Source organism: Camelina sativa, chromosome 2, assembly GCF_030686135.1.
Source record: "Camelina sativa cultivar CO46 ecotype springtype chromosome 2, ASM3068613v1".
Lineage (NCBI taxonomy): Eukaryota > Viridiplantae > Streptophyta > Magnoliopsida > Brassicales > Brassicaceae > Camelina > Camelina sativa.
Genome location: NC_141881.1, coordinates 19,223,634 through 19,240,282, shown reverse-complemented (window position 1 = coordinate 19,240,282; position 16,649 = coordinate 19,223,634). Strand labels below are relative to the sequence as shown.

General features: G+C 36.4%; 1 protein-coding gene across 2 annotated transcripts; it reads right to left on the bottom strand.

Moving 5' to 3' along the window:
• Positions 1 to 938: 938 nt before the first annotated feature.
• On the bottom strand, positions 939 to 16,649 carry LOC104725563 (nuclear pore complex protein NUP205). Of its 2 annotated transcripts, none has more exons than XM_010444246.3 (45): positions 16,133 to 16,649; positions 15,945 to 16,040; positions 15,622 to 15,696; positions 15,415 to 15,519; positions 15,202 to 15,312; positions 14,204 to 14,363; positions 13,599 to 13,684; positions 13,375 to 13,497; positions 13,050 to 13,277; positions 12,222 to 12,311; positions 11,705 to 11,848; positions 11,337 to 11,453; positions 11,038 to 11,244; positions 10,673 to 10,774; positions 10,414 to 10,551; positions 9,870 to 10,000; positions 9,664 to 9,783; positions 9,357 to 9,480; positions 9,047 to 9,244; positions 8,241 to 8,359; positions 7,892 to 8,042; positions 7,633 to 7,745; positions 7,474 to 7,555; positions 7,301 to 7,387; positions 7,086 to 7,163; positions 6,682 to 6,885; positions 6,161 to 6,253; positions 5,975 to 6,088; positions 5,705 to 5,875; positions 5,533 to 5,588; positions 5,377 to 5,449; positions 5,115 to 5,305; positions 4,864 to 4,990; positions 4,708 to 4,785; positions 4,471 to 4,635; positions 3,728 to 3,892; positions 3,507 to 3,644; positions 2,683 to 2,826; positions 2,447 to 2,551; positions 2,225 to 2,314; positions 1,975 to 2,106; positions 1,780 to 1,880; positions 1,551 to 1,670; positions 1,324 to 1,441; positions 939 to 1,239 (listed from the first exon to the last, which is right to left on the bottom strand). In XM_010444246.3, the coding sequence occupies exons 1-45, from the start codon at positions 16,271 to 16,273 to the stop codon at positions 1,159 to 1,161; spliced, it is 5,592 nt and encodes a 1,863-aa protein (XP_010442548.2). In that variant the 5' UTR covers positions 16,274 to 16,649; the 3' UTR covers positions 939 to 1,158. The 2 variants fall into 2 exon arrangements, with proteins under 2 accessions (XP_010442548.2, XP_087341965.1); XM_087485839.1 differs by having other exon boundaries at positions 2,225 to 2,311; positions 16,133 to 16,622.

Here is a 16,649-nt window from a genome sequence, read left to right as displayed (position 1 = left end):
TTTTGATAAGGAATAGTGCTCGCTTTTAATTACATATTCGACAAAGCATGCACGGATTATCATCTTATGTAGTTAGTAATATAATTAATCGGTAAAAGTAAAAATGTATCGAACTCTATAAAAAAATATCTGATGACACGTTTTATGCGAGAATGATTGTAAAGTTACCCCAAGGATTCGTGTTGAATTGATAACACACGCCTTATGTGGGAAAAATTACACAACTAATAAAGCCAAAACAAAAATGTAAGGCATGACTAAATGAGCAGTCCGGCCGTTCGTCCAAAGATTTTCATGTCTAATGTCTAGTCCCATCTCTTTTATTACACTCATTTTATTTGTTTGCATGTATCTAACTTTATTTCCACGTGTACATTAATCATTCTTCTATTATTATATATAGGACAGTAGCCAATGATGGCCGGTGAAGTTATCAAAATTCATCAAACATTTGATTTGATATATAATTTATCAAAATTTTACGACTGGACAATGAAAGAGTTATATTGCATGTTGGATATGAATTGGAGGTGAAAGTACAATGTTCACATTGTGGGAACCCTATGTTTCAGGCCAAATTTAATTGGCAATTCGATAGATCACTGTTGTGTACATTGTACTCTTCCAATAAGATGGATTTTGGATTTCATCTTAGCTTACAGTAATTATGTATGTTAATGGGAATCATTAGCCAAAAAATCAATTTTCAATACATGATTTGAAAATTGTTCCCAAAATGGATCAATTGGTGAAGTAACCTTTCAAAAATCCAATTTCAAAAAGGGTAGAAAACAAAAACAAAAACAAAAACAAAAACAAAAAAAGAAAACCACCCCGATAGTTCGTTTTGGACATGGCTCAAGTAGTAATCATACACCAAAAAATGTTAGTTTCCCAACTTTTCAATTTTGGGGACAAAAAGAAAAAAGTTCTTAAAATTTTTCTGACCAATTATCCCTTTCATGTGTCTTGCGACTTTAAATAGGGCAAACACGTAAATTTATCTGAATTCATGTGGATAACACCATACTATTTTGTGACTGAAGTACCTAAGAGGCTAAGACCAGTTATACAATATAACCCACACTACATTTTAGATTTGGACATTTCACACACAAAAATTGTTCAACCACCAGAATACATTTCTTGACAAGCTTATCATATACAGTTTTGGATGGCCATTTCTTTAACAGTCGTTGCCAGTCTCTGGAACACCTTCAGGTTATGTCCTACTTTTCCCTGCGATAGAGAGAAGTTGGGTCACCACCATTTTTCACTTTCAGCACACATAATTGAAAAATTATAGTAGATCGATTAGGCTACCTCATTTAGTAATGCAAGCCTCTCTATGGTAGGCGACAATTTGCCACAGAGAACTGTAACATCTGGTTGTAGATGGGATTTTGAACCATATGATCCCCTTTCATTTGAACTAACGGATCTGCAGATGTCAGATGTCAAGTGTTCAGCATAAAAACACTAGAGCAGACCGTATACACACTGTAAATTTATTCCCTTGATATCAATTGTTAAAGATAAAGTTGTATTACCTATCTTGGAGATGGATCAGGATAATATTTAGTACATGCTCGGCAAGTTGAAGTAACAAGGTGATTAACTGGTCCCTGTTACCCACAATTTGGCACATTTCAACCATAGCTATGTATCTCCTGAGGTAAGTAACACGCCACAAACAAATAAAAACAGTGGTCAAGCGTCTTACTAATCTTTGATAGCAAGAAAGCTGGCAACCACTTCTGTTTTGGCATATACACTAACCTTTTGTGTATGTTGTCGGACGGTGTGACATATTCTTGGCAATCACACATCGTGATGATCGCATCTACATCTTGTCTAGAGAGCTCGTTTATGTCTCTAATCTGCCAATTATACATGCAATTTCGAATATATATAAAAAAAAAATAGGAAAGAAGAGTCTGAAACATGTAAACAGTACGAATTAGGATAATATACCTTATGAAGAAGTAATGACTTTTTCTCTGCTGCTCTCTCGAGGGAGTCAGTCACATGTGAAAGAAGAGATGCAAGCAACAGCAACGTCGGTTGGCGTAGTTTAGTGGAACTATCAAAAGAATCATCTGAAACCTGGGGGGAGGAGTGGGCGTGTGGACAAAGGACATTAGTATTTACTTGTAGTTCATTCAAACAACTGAACAGTGAAAACGTGGACAGGAGAAACTGAGGGAAATGGCTACAAGATTACCTGTAACCTCAGAGAATTTTTGGTCACCAGAAAATATAAGTAAGAAGTCAAGCTGAACCGCAATTGAGACAATTTGAGCTCTGATCCCTTCTGTCCATCAGATGAGAAACAAAAAAAGAGAAACCCCACGAATATAAGAATTCAAGGATTAGATGACAATCTGCCAATAACATATGAGAAACTATATATACTCATCCATGTACCCCGAACTACTTGTCCTACCTGCGATGATATCGACTTAATGGGGGAGACGATGAAAAGCTTGCTCATCATATCAAAAAGCCCTTGAACAAACCCATATCCATCGTTCTCTTCAAAAGGCCAGACCTACAAAACAAGCAAACTCACTTTCCAGAAAACGCATCTATAGCTTGGGGGATTTCATGAGCCCTCTTGAGGACGCAATTACCAAAAGAGAAGCAAAAAAATTAAGAAGTTATAGCTCGCCAAAGAATTACCTTGCTCAATATTCCTACTGCAAGAATAATTTGCTCCATCAATAAATCATCTGCTTGAGTGAAGTCTTCGCGAAGAAGTTGGTCAAAAAGAAATTGATGTCCTTTGATAAACTCAATGACTTCACGAACAATTTTATTCCTCCCCTATCAAACGCCCAGGTGAAAAACGAAGAAAGAAAATCAGTTACCCAGAAAAATCAACAACAATGACTTGCACTAATTAATTGAATAGGAAAAGAATGGTGAAAAACAATTCTAGATCATAAAGATCAGACACCCAGAAAAAATAATAAGAATAATACTAGTTGTCCTAAAATTTACAAATGTTTCTGCATCTCAGTATTTGATTGTTATGTCTTGCAGAAATATTACAAATGTCATCCAGTGATTATACTTGTATAAGTTGGAATGTTTGAAGACACTCCCTTATTTCCTACTTCTACTTGTTAGAGGCCTCAAAGATGAAAAAAGTAACAAAGAAAATCAGTGACATCATTCAAGTTTCTAAGAGACGCAAACAACAGATTAGTTTTAGTGAAAGAGAAAAAGCGCAATAATATACTAATTTCAAATTTCAAACAAAGTGAACTATATGTGTCTGTCATTCAATTCTAGAATATCTGTATTACTCTCACACAACTCAAATAAATCACAAGTCAAATATAGGAACTGCAAAGTCTAAAAATGTCCCTAAACGATCTGGAAGATACTGTTTAAATGGCAACTCATGCTTACTAAACCAGGCAAATCAATATGGAATAGAGTGTTAAATTAGCAACCCAAAAGATCATAAAGAAAAGGTCATCCAAAGAAACGCAGCTGACCTCAAAAAATTCAGAGGTCTCAACCAATGAGGTTAGAGCAAACACCAATCTTAGGACAGCAGTGATTATAGTTCGTTGCTTTTGCACATCATATCCTACATCACTCTGAAGTTTCATATCCACCCGTCTCATATTTCCCTGGAAGGCACTTTTGGGATTAAAAGCAGAGAAAATATTGAGGCCACATAAAGAAAACCTGACAACTACAGATAATATATTACCTTAAAGCTGATAGCTCTACAAGAAGAGATGTGTTCCAGCGCACCCATGGAGAACAGTACCTGGCCTCCAGACTTTCCGTACTTGTGACTAATTCTAAGTAGCAATGCAAGTTCTGATTCTAAGGTACATGCTCGCTGTTGTGACTCCAGCAAATGTGTTCCATCCTGGGAACAATTATATGATAAATACACATGCATGAATGTCAGTCCTCTAAATACGAATACCCACATGTAAATCAGGTTTCTTAAGTATGTAAACTAGCAGCATATGAAGATTATAATTTCCAATACCAACCTACTATAATACCCACATGTAAATCAGGTTTCTTAAGTATGTAAACTAGCAACATAAGAAGATTATTATCCCCAATACCTACTATGTAATGGGGCATAAAACACACACGAGTTACATACGGTGCCTAGTCTTTTCATATGGATTAAAAAGTCAAACCAACAGCTAATTGGACACATTATGCCACTCGTTAAGAAGATTTAGCAGGTTTGTGATTCTATTTTGACCAACTTGCTATAAATATACTGTGCACTCGGATTTGCATTTGTGAAGTCCTATGCACTGAAAGGGCATTATTGACTCAAACACAATTTAATCCACTTCTGCTAGTTTATCAGTCAAGCCCAAATTAATTTATTACCACTAATTACAACAAGTTGCGTCAAGGAAATGCATAGCAATGAGATATACTCATAGCAATGACCACACTAGAAATTCAGAGGAAAATTACCTGGTAGGAGATATTACTAATGCTACCAAGGCAAGACCGTATGAAACCTCTGCTCTGAAGCTGACTAAGAAAAAATCTCTCGTGATCGATGCAAACAAGAGCTTCCAGCACATAGAGTGATATTGTTTTCCCAAATTCACTGCCTTGACTTGCATCCTTGATTACCTGGAATTAGTATTAGCAATGTGAAACAGTTCAAATAAATATAGCTCATATCAATACAGAAGCAACAATTACCAGATCCAAGATGCCCTGAGCTTCTTTCTTTATTATTAAAAAGTTGGCACGAGCAAGATCAGCCTGCTCCTTGTCAATCTGAAAGACCAAAAAAAAAAATAATTAAAATTTATCGTCTGAAGAAAATAAGCCTCAGGTTAATCAGCAGACACATGCCTTCTGGATATCCAAATCTTCACCATCTTGCTCATTAAGCAACAAGAATTGCACAACTGATGTTGGCACATCCAGAGCAATCATATGCTGGCAGTACTGGAAATAGCTCAAAAGCAATGCATATTGGCTGATGAAGAAAGGAAATGTGTTAGCAGCCGAGAAAAGTAGAAATTAATTAAGCTGGGCAGAATATAACTTTATGCTGTATTATACGAAAGTACAAATACAACTAATGGAACTTCGAACCGTACCGCCTTCTCAAGGATTCTGATGACTCATGCCTTAGAATTGCCATAACAAGTTTAAATAGAACTGAGTGGCAAGCACCAGTGGATAAATGTTTGACCATCATAACATCTAGACATGTCACGGTGTCAGAACTCAAGGCCCCTTGAAATGAAAATCTATCATCACGAAGTTTGGCAATGCAGGTAAGGGCAACCTATTAAAACCTAAAGTTAGTACATAGACAACACATTTTACAATGAAAGTTACTTAACAGCTAAAATGCACCTGAGTAAGTACGAACGCCATTTTTAATGAACAATCTGGAGACGCGGAAGCACTAAGAGAGGCATCAAGTATCCTGCCAACGACCAGAGAAGAACAAGTCATGCATTGTTCAAAAAGCTTCTCAAGCAACTAAAATCTGGTACAAAAGGTACTCACCGGTACAAAATGTCAGGCCGATTATCAAGAGAAGATATTCTTCTGCAAGCAGCCACCTAAAACAAAGAATATATGAAACACAACACAAACGATAAATACTTGATATCATAAAGGAGTGTCGCACGCTCATGATACTAAAGCTGATCTGATTTTTTTTAAGAAAGCAATCAACCTCAACAATCTGAGACCAGCCAGCTAACATATGAAGTTGGGCAGCTTGCTCCTCAAGGTTTCGGTTATACTTCCAGCCCCATTTCAACAGCTGTTGGATTGTCTCTTTAACTTCACTAAGCTCAGCAACATTTGGAAAACAATCCACTAGGGGAAATCCAGAATGTAGTTTCTAAGCAAACAATAGAATTAGTATAAATATTTTAATTACAGGAGAAACATTAATGTTTGTTAGAGAGAAGATTTGGTGTCCATTATCACAAGAACAAACCTGCCAGAGTTTGTTGCTGAAAGAAGATAAATCAATTAGCCGATCACCACGCTCAGAATAATAGTAGATACTGCCACTAACAGAGGTATCACGGTTCCCAAGTATGTCCTCCACCTGAAATTTTAAACTCCATATTTAGAGCAATAAATTTAACGGAAACAAACCTCCATATTCCCCAAGCCTTACCAGTGAGTCATACTTTCGGCTTGACACAATTTGAGGAAGCTGCATTGAAGCATCAGGAGATCTAAACTGAAGAATTTCAATCAAAGCCAATGCCTGAACTCAACCCAAAAAAGAAACAAAAGTAAGACAGCATCACACATGAAACGACTTTAAACTAGGCAAGTAATGATGAAAATTGTAACAGTCAGATTTATAGTGAAATAAAATGATGTAGCATGAAAAAAGGAGACATCTTAATTTTTTAGTGGTCAAGGATATTAAACTGTTAAGAGGCGGTGCACATCACCTTGCAAGGCAACATACTTCTGACTTTAGAAAGAGTGGGGTCAGTACAGTTATTTGTATCATGCATGGATGGTTTCAAAAATAGAATGGTAGACACCTTAGACCAATGCTACACAGGCAGCAATAAACATACTAACTAGAAATCAATTGTGCAGAACATAGGCACGAATAGGGATAAACCTAGGATATGCCACAAAGGATAGTAGAACATTGAACAGAGGTGTTTCTAAACTCACCTTACTTTTACTGATTGAACTAGTTCCAGCGTAATCAAGACCATCCTGAGGATATGTACCGGACGAAAAAAGTTCATTCGCTGCTTCAGTTACCTCCCGCCCAAAAAGATGAGAAAGTATGCTCTGACATGCCTCTAGGTGAGCTGAACTGCTTCCAGAACCAGTATGCAATGCAATAGCTAGGAGCTTTAATAGCCATGCCCTCTAGGAAAGGTAGAGATTGAGAAAATAAGTTATGGAATCAATAGGAAAAAAGACTATGTAGCATTGTGATAAATTATTGATCATGTCACTTGATCAGTTTAAGGAACACATATTAGATAGCAGAGAGTAAACCCACTTAGATTCTGTCATGAAACTAATCAGAGTCGGATAGACTTGACACAGAAGTAGCGAATATGTACCTGATGAAGGGAACTGATACGGAGCGCCTGGCTGCCACTTCTTTTTGGAAGAGTAGCAACACCGATCGTATCAAGATGCTGCAATGTCAAAGTATAATAAGAAAGTAAAGTAAGGACGAGTAAATAAAAAAGTGTTATTTGTGACTTGAATGAGGCAGCCAATAAGTAAAAAAATGGCATTGTTTTCGTATAAGGAGAGGCAATATCTGGCGTACCTGAACAAAAAACTGATATTTTTTGCTGCTCAAGAGATCCATGGTTGGACCACTAGTTAATGGATCCAAATTCAACTCGCACAAAAGCTGCAAAAGGAAAAAGTTACTGTAAGACAATAGAACAAACAGAATTTCACTTGCTTTAAAAAACATCCGGTATCAGCATGTCCCACCTGAAAGCCAAACTCAAAGAGTAAGAAGTTTATATCAGGGTTTGGAAGTTTCTCCAGCATTTCAAGAATGACCTTCAAACAACTGCAGATTGCAAAGCAAAAATGAGATTATAGGTTGAAAGTTCTACATAAGATTCTGCATACAAATTTCAATCAAACCTGTAGTGAAACTTAGGCTGCAAAACTGTCCCTTCCACGGGGGCATCAAGGTCAAACTTAAGAAGCAAATGTGTGATACTTGGTGCAGGCCGGTTGATATTATCAACCAGAAGCTACAAATGTGAAAAAGTCATACCATTGAGATGATATTAGAGGTACGGAAGAATCAATCATGATGAAAGACAGCATATAAAACCCAAGCCATAGTGCACATAGTTTGATATTCTATTAAGCTAAACAGTCAAATAATGAAACTAACCTGCATAATAAGGACCCCCAGATCGTCACAACTGTTCTCTACAACTTCACCCTCTTCAAGTCGTACCTCAAGGCAGGCCGCATAATCCTCGATCAAGGAATTCGCAGCATCAATTTTGATCAGCATTGGAACAAGTCCAACCAAGCGAGAACTGTTATCAAGCGTATCATTAATTAAAACCCATGTAAATTATATCAAAACATAAGGTTACACTAATTATACAAAGCGAAGGAAAGCGATCAAACAGCTGAAAGCAGTTTATAATGGTATTTACTAATGCTATCTGAGAAAATAAGTTACATTTGGTTAAACAAACTACAGAGATGTCTCAAACGAAATTTGTTACCACCTTAAAATGTTCATGATTTTGACTGAAGATCGCTGAATCTGAGGAAGAGAATCATATCTGACATACTCCAACAAGGCAATAATTTGATTATGATCTTGTGAGAGAATTATATCCAAAGGCTGCAGCAATAACAAAAGTTAACATTATTGACCATCTTGTGCCTTAACACAAAATCAGGGAAGGCATGCTGATTGTGCTTTATAGAAAAACTTGTTGTTCAAACTATCACTAATACCAAAAGTTTCCACGCAATAGCCAAATTAACAATAGAGTCCAGTTTCACATTTTACACCACACAACCCAATATTGGTCAAAATAAATTAACTTAAGGTTGGAGGGAAGAATACTATTTAGTTGCTATTAGTCTAGTAGCTTATGATTGACAACAATAGAGAAATTTTCCTACGCTTTCTATACTTCATCTTTGACATGAAGTTAGTTACCTAAATCGAATGGTGCACTACAAGATACTTACATTCATTGTGGATAACAAAAATAGAATGTGATTCTGATATGAGACAAAGGATTACTTAAATTTTTGACGATAATGTTGTGAATTTACTATAATACACGTTCTTGTATGGGGTTGGACGTATAGATTGGTAAATACCTAAACTGAGTAATGCAAACCTACGGTCCTAGAAAGCTCTGACAGCGCATTCATGTAGACCAATACTTTTTCTAAGGAAAAAAAACTTATATAACTGCATTCTCACATATAACAATCTCTACCACATATTAAGGAGTTTGAACGACTTGGCGATATAAAAAAGAAAGCTCAGATATACCTAAGAACAGCCAAATACCTGGTACAGCGGACGCCAAACATCGGAAACAAGCAAATCCTTCTCGAATACGAGCAGTAAGATTTCTAAAGATAGTTGTACAGCCTTTTCTAAGATCTTCCCATAAGTTTTACTCACTCGCTCGCTGATGATGGAATTGACTCCAACTTGAAGAATACCCATGAGGTTCCTATAAAGAGCTTTCCCACTCATGAAATCCTGACAAACAAACAAAAACGTGGAACAAATTATATACTGTATACTGCATGCCTATTTGAGATGAGGATTGCCTGTGGATCAAGAAAAATAAATCAAAAAGTTAAGTTAGTACTTTAAGTAATTCTATAATTGGTAGCTGCATTTGCAGTGATGATGTTTCAACCGACACCAAAAACTGTGGATGCTCAGTAAATCCATCAAGATCCTCCTCCTGAATGTCATACATGCTTAAGATCCTGAAGTGAAATACAGAAAAATGTTAATCCAGTCTTCAACATTATTAGAGCCCTAAATAAAAAGTGATGGAATTTACAAAAGGTAGTAACACTAAGGGAAGTTAAACAAGTAGAAACATGTCATCATTTCTGCTAAAACTCGCAAGACAGAGCAGATTATTGAAAACAGAAGCAGGAGTTTACATGTGAAAATGTTGAAGGCATGCCACAACCAATTGCCACTTCTCACAAGGATCTGAATATGCCCTCTGAGGAAAAGGGGTGAATACATGATCATACACAAACCTGAAGATGCCAATAAATCTACAAAAGTATACATATAAACATTAGACCAAGAAATTACAAAGACTAATGCGTCATGGAGATATACAACAATCTAAAGCTACTACCTACGCCCACGATCAGTCATATCTTTCTCTCCAGCAATCAGAGCGTTTATAAGATTAAGGAAGGATATTGTTGACGGATATTGTTCTCTCCTTGCTTCCACTTCATTCAACTCAAACTGCATATCATAGACCTGCATATAAACGGATTTTGGCATTAGGTTTAAAGATCGCTAAAGATACTCTCCACCTGGAAAAGCAAAACCAGCATCAAAAAACACGTGATATTACAAGTTTCAGCTATCCTGAACATAGCACAATGCGTTATGAGAGTCTTAGCGAAATAATTGACAAAGGAAACTTTCATCACATGAAGTTGTTGCAGGAAAGACAAATACTCCTTTTTTTTTGTGTTACTAACACCAACTTTACATAGCGAAACAATGATATCTTTGCAACATGACAGCCCCTCTTTAACGCATAAGTACAAAATGTTTAGAAAATAAATGCAGAAACATAAAATTATAATAAATTCTCAATAATAATAGAAATATTAACTAAAGAAGTAGAGTTAAATATCTACTAACTATCCCCTTGAAGCACTTACCTGAGAAGGTTGGTCACTCTTTCCAACTGGTGATCCCACAACAACAGGTAGATCATACTGCTCAAGAAAAGCCCAGATAGTGTCCCTCATTTCAGGAAAGACATAAACAAAAGCAGCAATGGTCTTTCTAAGAGCACCCTACAGAAAAATAAAGTTACCATGAACACAAGTTATACAGATAGCGATACCAGATGCATTCCACCTATCATTTGTGAGTCCACAGTATAAGGAGAAGAATCTGCAGTAGTACGCCACTGACCTTTAGATATGGAGGGATGTTTTCGTAACCAAGAAGCTTAAAAAATGGTTCAATATCAGGAAACCAGTTTTTCCTCTCAGCGGGACTACCATTCTCAACAACCTACGAAATATGAAAAATAGATTTAATGAGCATAGAAAAAATGTCTAAAGTTCAAAGATCAGTTTCACAGACAAGGAATCATTTGCAAGGACATTTAAACAACACATTCCCCTCCTAGGAACTCACAGACTAGAAACAATACGCAGTTAACCCCAATTCCTAGGAATACAAGCTGAAATTTTCATAGATAAAAAAGCACCGTATAAGAATATTACACGTGGAATGAAAGTTGAAACAGAATATATTTGGAATATAGTTATAACCTTCTGAAGTACATTCAGATATGCAACCAGAGCTTTTGCATCGCCCTCCAGGAACTCTGGCATCATGGCTCCAGAAGTTTGAAGAGACTGCTTGAACTTATCATCGTAAATTCTTATACAATCAAACAAAGTGGGCCATCCTATACTGCGAAATGATGTACCCTGGAGCAACTCATAAACTCTAGACGCACCTTCCTGAGTGGAAGCCTGAAATTAAATAAAGATGACAGCAAGGATACTCAATCAGTAACCAAGTGAATGAGGTCCCACCAAAATACCAATGTAAAGACTTCTCATACCAAGGTACACAGCATTTCCAAGAAAGCCACAAGAGTTTTAAAATTCGTGTGGTCCTCTCCAGCAAAATTCACAAATGTCCACAAGACATCATTCCCAGAGAGTAGTTCAGGTTCTTTCTGTAAAAGGTTGTAAAGATCAAAAGACAAAAACAAAAACAGGTCTATATGGCATGTAAAACGAGATATGACCGGCATGGTTTCTGAATGCTCACATGTGCTATGAAAAAGAAATAAGTCACCAAAAAACATATCAACAGAACTCAAATTCAAAATACCAAGCAAACTTATTTTCAAACATTTTGTGTAAAATAACAAAAAAAAAAAACAAGATAAAGAAATAACTGCTCGATTTGGTAGTCGTTCTCAACCTGATAAATTTTGCTAACAAACTCCATAAGAGAAATGAAGGGCAGTGGCTTCTCAGCCTCTTCTGTTTGCATACTACCATCAAGTGAATCACAAGTTCGGTAAGAATTTAAAACACTCATAGCCATGTCCTTTGATTCCTTCACCTGAAAAATAATGATGGCAGGTGACTCAGGAGATAAACATATGGATAAGCTATTGTATATCTCATCTTGGCTCATCTACTCAACTTATTAGACTATCAAAACATCAGAAAAGTAGCAAGGATTTAAAGTTCAGCCATTGATGAAGTTTTTATGAAACTCATATCCCATAGCGATCCAGATGATAGATCAAAAAGTTTCTCCCTCTGAATGAAAAGCAGATATTACCAATTCTTCATCATATCAGACGATGAAGTACGGAAAAAAATTACAAGCTTTACATGATAAACTTGCAGCGGTCAAACTTTGATCACCAACGTATAATCAATACACAAATGCTAAGTAGAATTTCTTTAGTGTGAATTTTTTAACAAACCTTATCTCTTGCGATTGGGTGAGATAAAAAACAAGAGGCTAACTTGTGCAGATAAGCATTATATATGTAGATCATGTCCTCCTCATCATTCTGCATGTTGCAAGTAACAACTTGTCAACCATTGATAGACCAATACAAGAGGGAAGGGTTGAGTCAGGAAAATCAAAGATCATAATAAAAAACCTGAAAGAGACTTAAAATTGATATCTGACTTAGCAACATCCTAGAGACTAACAAGAATGAATACAGCATCCAAATAGGAACCCACCGAATACTAATAAAGTAAAATCATATACTCAATAATGAAATCATTAATAAATATATAATTAATAAATATATAATGGGATTAGAAGCAGAACAATCAGCATAAAGAAATGGGAACACTCTCACATTTGGGAATGACTAATCAAGGAAAGACTGTATACATGAAGGAATAAAATGGCATCCATACAAGCCTACACATAAATTAATTATAGTGAAACAGACAATATACACTACAGTTTTCAGGAAGAAAGAGTATAAACACCATATGCACCTTTACAAAATAGCTCTTTTTCTGATCCATGTTTCATGCATAATAGCTCAATCAATACAAAATTCTATTAGCCAAGGTAGAGATAATTTTGACTCAAACTTCAAGAAAAGTTTAAGGAGCTAAACATGTCATCACTAGCTGGGAAATCAAGGTAACTCTTCCAGTAGCCTAAAAATTCTTCCACTAGCTCGTCAAGTAATATCAAGTGAACAGTGAATCCAGATAGGCACCCCGAATTAGATGGACATTAACTGAGCACACAGAAACTTGGGATAACGTTTATATGAAAGTACCTGGTAGGCTGCAGTTCGAAGAACATTATCTAGCAAAAACTGAAACACATTTTTTGAGAAGATGGACTCCAGGCAGGAGCATATGTGCCTCATATCTGTTGTTGAAGCCGTGGGAATTGTATCCATTCCAGATATTCCATCATATATCAGCATTAAATGTACAGCCCAGGCAAGCCTTATGCCACCAATGAACCCATCAGCAGTGAGGTCACTGCCAGAAGCCATGACCTGAAAGGTGATCAGGACGTAAGAAAGGCAGAAGTGTGTTTTCGAGTGTCAGTGACAGTGATAAGAAGCGAAAGAAAAATGTATCAACTCGTCTTACAATATCCTGAAAGTCTGTCCTAAACGAAGCATCTTGAGATATCATAGATGACTTATCAGATAGTCCGCTGATTGCATCTGATACGAAGGTGATGATGAGAGAAAACAGAAGACTAAAAGTAATCTGCAACAAAGATAACAACCATTTATCAGAAATTAACACATTAAGCAGGGAATGAAGAAAGCTTAAAAAGCCACTATGTCATGAACAGTACTAGCATGAACCTGAGAACTTATGGTGTCATTTCCTTCAGTTAATTGAGCTGCATTGTCTTTTAAAACATAGAATATGTCCTTTACATCTTTCGAACCTGCAATAAACAACTTGTTAGAAAAATGAATATGAAACAGAAATCTCCTAGAGCAATAACATAAGATATAATACAACAAGAGTGTTTTAATCCTATTAATAAACAACTTATTAATTATTAAAAAGTAGTATCTTTTAAAAAATCTCATAAATGAGATCAGAATAATGGAGGATGTATACCAAACACCATACTCACATATGATACTCAACTTCAGTCAAAAATGTTCAATGCATAATTACACACACATAAAACGATATATATATATAATAAACATAATATATTTCACAGCACATTGACCAAATGATCTGACTAGTCTGGCATTAGAAGTGTCCTAGCAAATGTGTAAACCACATATCAATAATTTCACGTACTATGGTGGACAATGGAACTTATGCTGTCTTTTTCATGAAAAAAATCAAACCATTAACGAAAGCACTGTATCCAACAACTGAAACACTCTATAACAAGAAGCATTGTTAATCTTCGCACAAAAGCTTTATAAGCAATAAACAGGCTTACCAGGTCTATCAACCAAAATTGAAAGAACAAGGCAATGTCCCAGAATCAGTCTTTCCCTATGAACAACAGCTCTTCGTTCAACAAGAGCACCTCTTGAGTCAATAAGGTATCGCTCACATAAGGGCCCACCCAATCCAGAAGGTTCCTCCCGATTGAGTTCCTAACAATAACGAATTTGTATCATGACAAGTCATAAAGATCATCTAAAAGAAATTTTACATCTAATATTTTTCACTAGATTAGAGCATGCTTTTGCTACAAATGTTCAGCTATGAAGACAATGGACATGGATGGGGGACAATCACTGATTTTTTGAAGTTGCAAAAGTAAATCTTTAAATTTTCTTGACTCGTTTGATGTGAACACTTTAATCCGAAGTCAAGGTACATCAGAGTGTTGATGTTAATGCAAAGTGAGAAGTAAATGACAAATGGTACACTAAAGGTAATGGCAACTGTCTTTGAATTAAGAGACAATATAGAAAACGAATCTCAAAGATGAATATTATATAGGAAATACAAGATACCAAAGTGTCTTGAACTATGAAGCTCGTGTAGTTGACAATTTTAAAAAGTAACAACAATGACATAATAGAGCTGCCAAAAACAGCAAACAACCATTTTCTTGATGCGGACAAAATTTGTAATGGTCTCAATACCGTATGTTAGCACAACGGTTCAATGTGACTATAAGTTATAGTTACACATTTGAAAAATGAATATTCAATTACTAATTGGAGAAAGGTTGTTTACCTCTAAGATCATGAGAAACAAATGAAATGTAGATTGAAATGTTTGTAGCTATACAGATATGCTCATGGATATTCAACGAAAAAGAGAATTAGTCTTTGCAGTAATGAGAACGGTTGTCAATAAGATAAGTTCTTAAAAATAAATTCATGCAGCAAAGTGGGAAGTTATTTTAGTTACATATATACTGAAGTCTTGAGTTTGAAACCAATTGAGGATGTATCTCAAAAGAACCTTAGTGGTTAGTACCTTTATAAGAGTAATCAACCGTTGTCTGAGCCCAGTTTTGATCAGTTCTTCTAAGAGTCCCTGAATGTCAGCTATAAGATCAGGTTCAAGCCCCTGGTCCAGAACAACTGCCTGTTCAACCAGAAAAATGGTAATGTGTGATAACGCATTAACGCTACGAACACTAGAAGAAGATAAAATAAAAGCCAGAAATAAAACGAGAGAGTAAGCTACCCTCAGGAGTGTGTATAACGTTGATGTAAGATCTCTTCTCCCTGTATACCATAGTCCAGTAGCAAGCCGTTGAATCTCAAGTGGGTCCCGTCCCACTAAGCCCCACTAAAAACATAGGACAAAAATATAAGAAAATATCGCAGAAAATAACTCCAGAGCTTTAAAAGCTAAGAGATGAGAGTAGAAGCAAAGTGAAGGGAATCGAACCTCCTGATTTGCAGACACAAGCAGACGAACAGAATCTATCTCATTTAGGTGAAGCTCATCACTCAGTTTCAAGCTCTACAATCAGTAACGATATAAGATAATGAACAAAGAGTCAATAGCAGCCATAGGAGCTAAACTTAAGATGATGAAAGTTAAACAGAAGCCAAAAGGTTATTTGTAAGTCCACTGGTAGATTTAACAAATCATCAAGACAGAATACACTCCGCTATGTTCATATCAGAATCTTGAAATCTTAACATCCACTAGACCAAGAATATCTCAGAAACAAACACTCGTCTCCCAAATTCGAAAGAAACACTTACAATAGCAACATCTTGGTCATCCAAAGATATAGGCAGCGAATCCGGGAGTCTAATTTCTCGGGACTGAACTTGCGCTCTGTCCGACGGCTTCGGAGGCTACCAGAGATTAGAAAGAGAAAAAATATTCGTTACTGTACCCAGAAAATTGAAAGAGACGCATCGAGTGCACTATGAAATTGAGCAAGTACCGAGAATAATAGGAGATTCTGAATAGAGGGAAATGAGTTGCGAATGGCATGAGTGAGTTCGATACGCTGCGTTGGAGTTGGCCGGGACGTTCCGAGTAGCGAAGAGTGTACTATGCTCACTAACTCTTTCGGCGACACCATTTTATGATTCTAGGTCTGCCGGCGGCGAAGTGAAGACAATAGCTTGGGTGTTTTCTCGGAGAAAAGGAGAAAGAGGAAGCGCAGAGGAAGCGCCCGATTCCGATTCCAACGATATGGCCGAAGCACTCGACTCTGTGTGTAGGTAGTTCAATGTCGAGTTTACTCCATGGACATATACGAATTTTGAATTTGAATCCGAGAAAACAGAGGAGAACGAAGAAGGAGCGATTAGGGTTTTTCAAAATGACACAGTGGCCTTTTTTTTTCCAATCGGTTTCTTTTTCTTTTCTTTTTTTTCATTTAGCTTTTAATCTCTATATTTACAGACGACCTCCGAGAAAAAATATTCGAAAAACCTCAAAATATTATTAAGGGT

What these genes read in the sequence shown, in the direction of transcription:
- LOC104725563 (XM_010444246.3), bottom strand. Translation starts at nt 16,273, where the DNA reads ATGGTGTCGCCGAAAGAGTTAGTGAGCATAGTACACTCTTCGCTACTC. An exon ending in AATATCAGTTTTTTGTTCAG is followed by an intron (nt 7,164 to 7,300) that starts GTACGCCAGATA and finishes TTGACATTGCAG; the next exon opens with CATCTTGATACGATCGGTGT. An exon ending in TTAGTAATATCTCCTACCAG is followed by an intron (nt 3,893 to 4,470) that starts GTAATTTTCCTC and finishes AATTGTTCCCAG; the next exon opens with GATGGAACACATTTGCTGGA.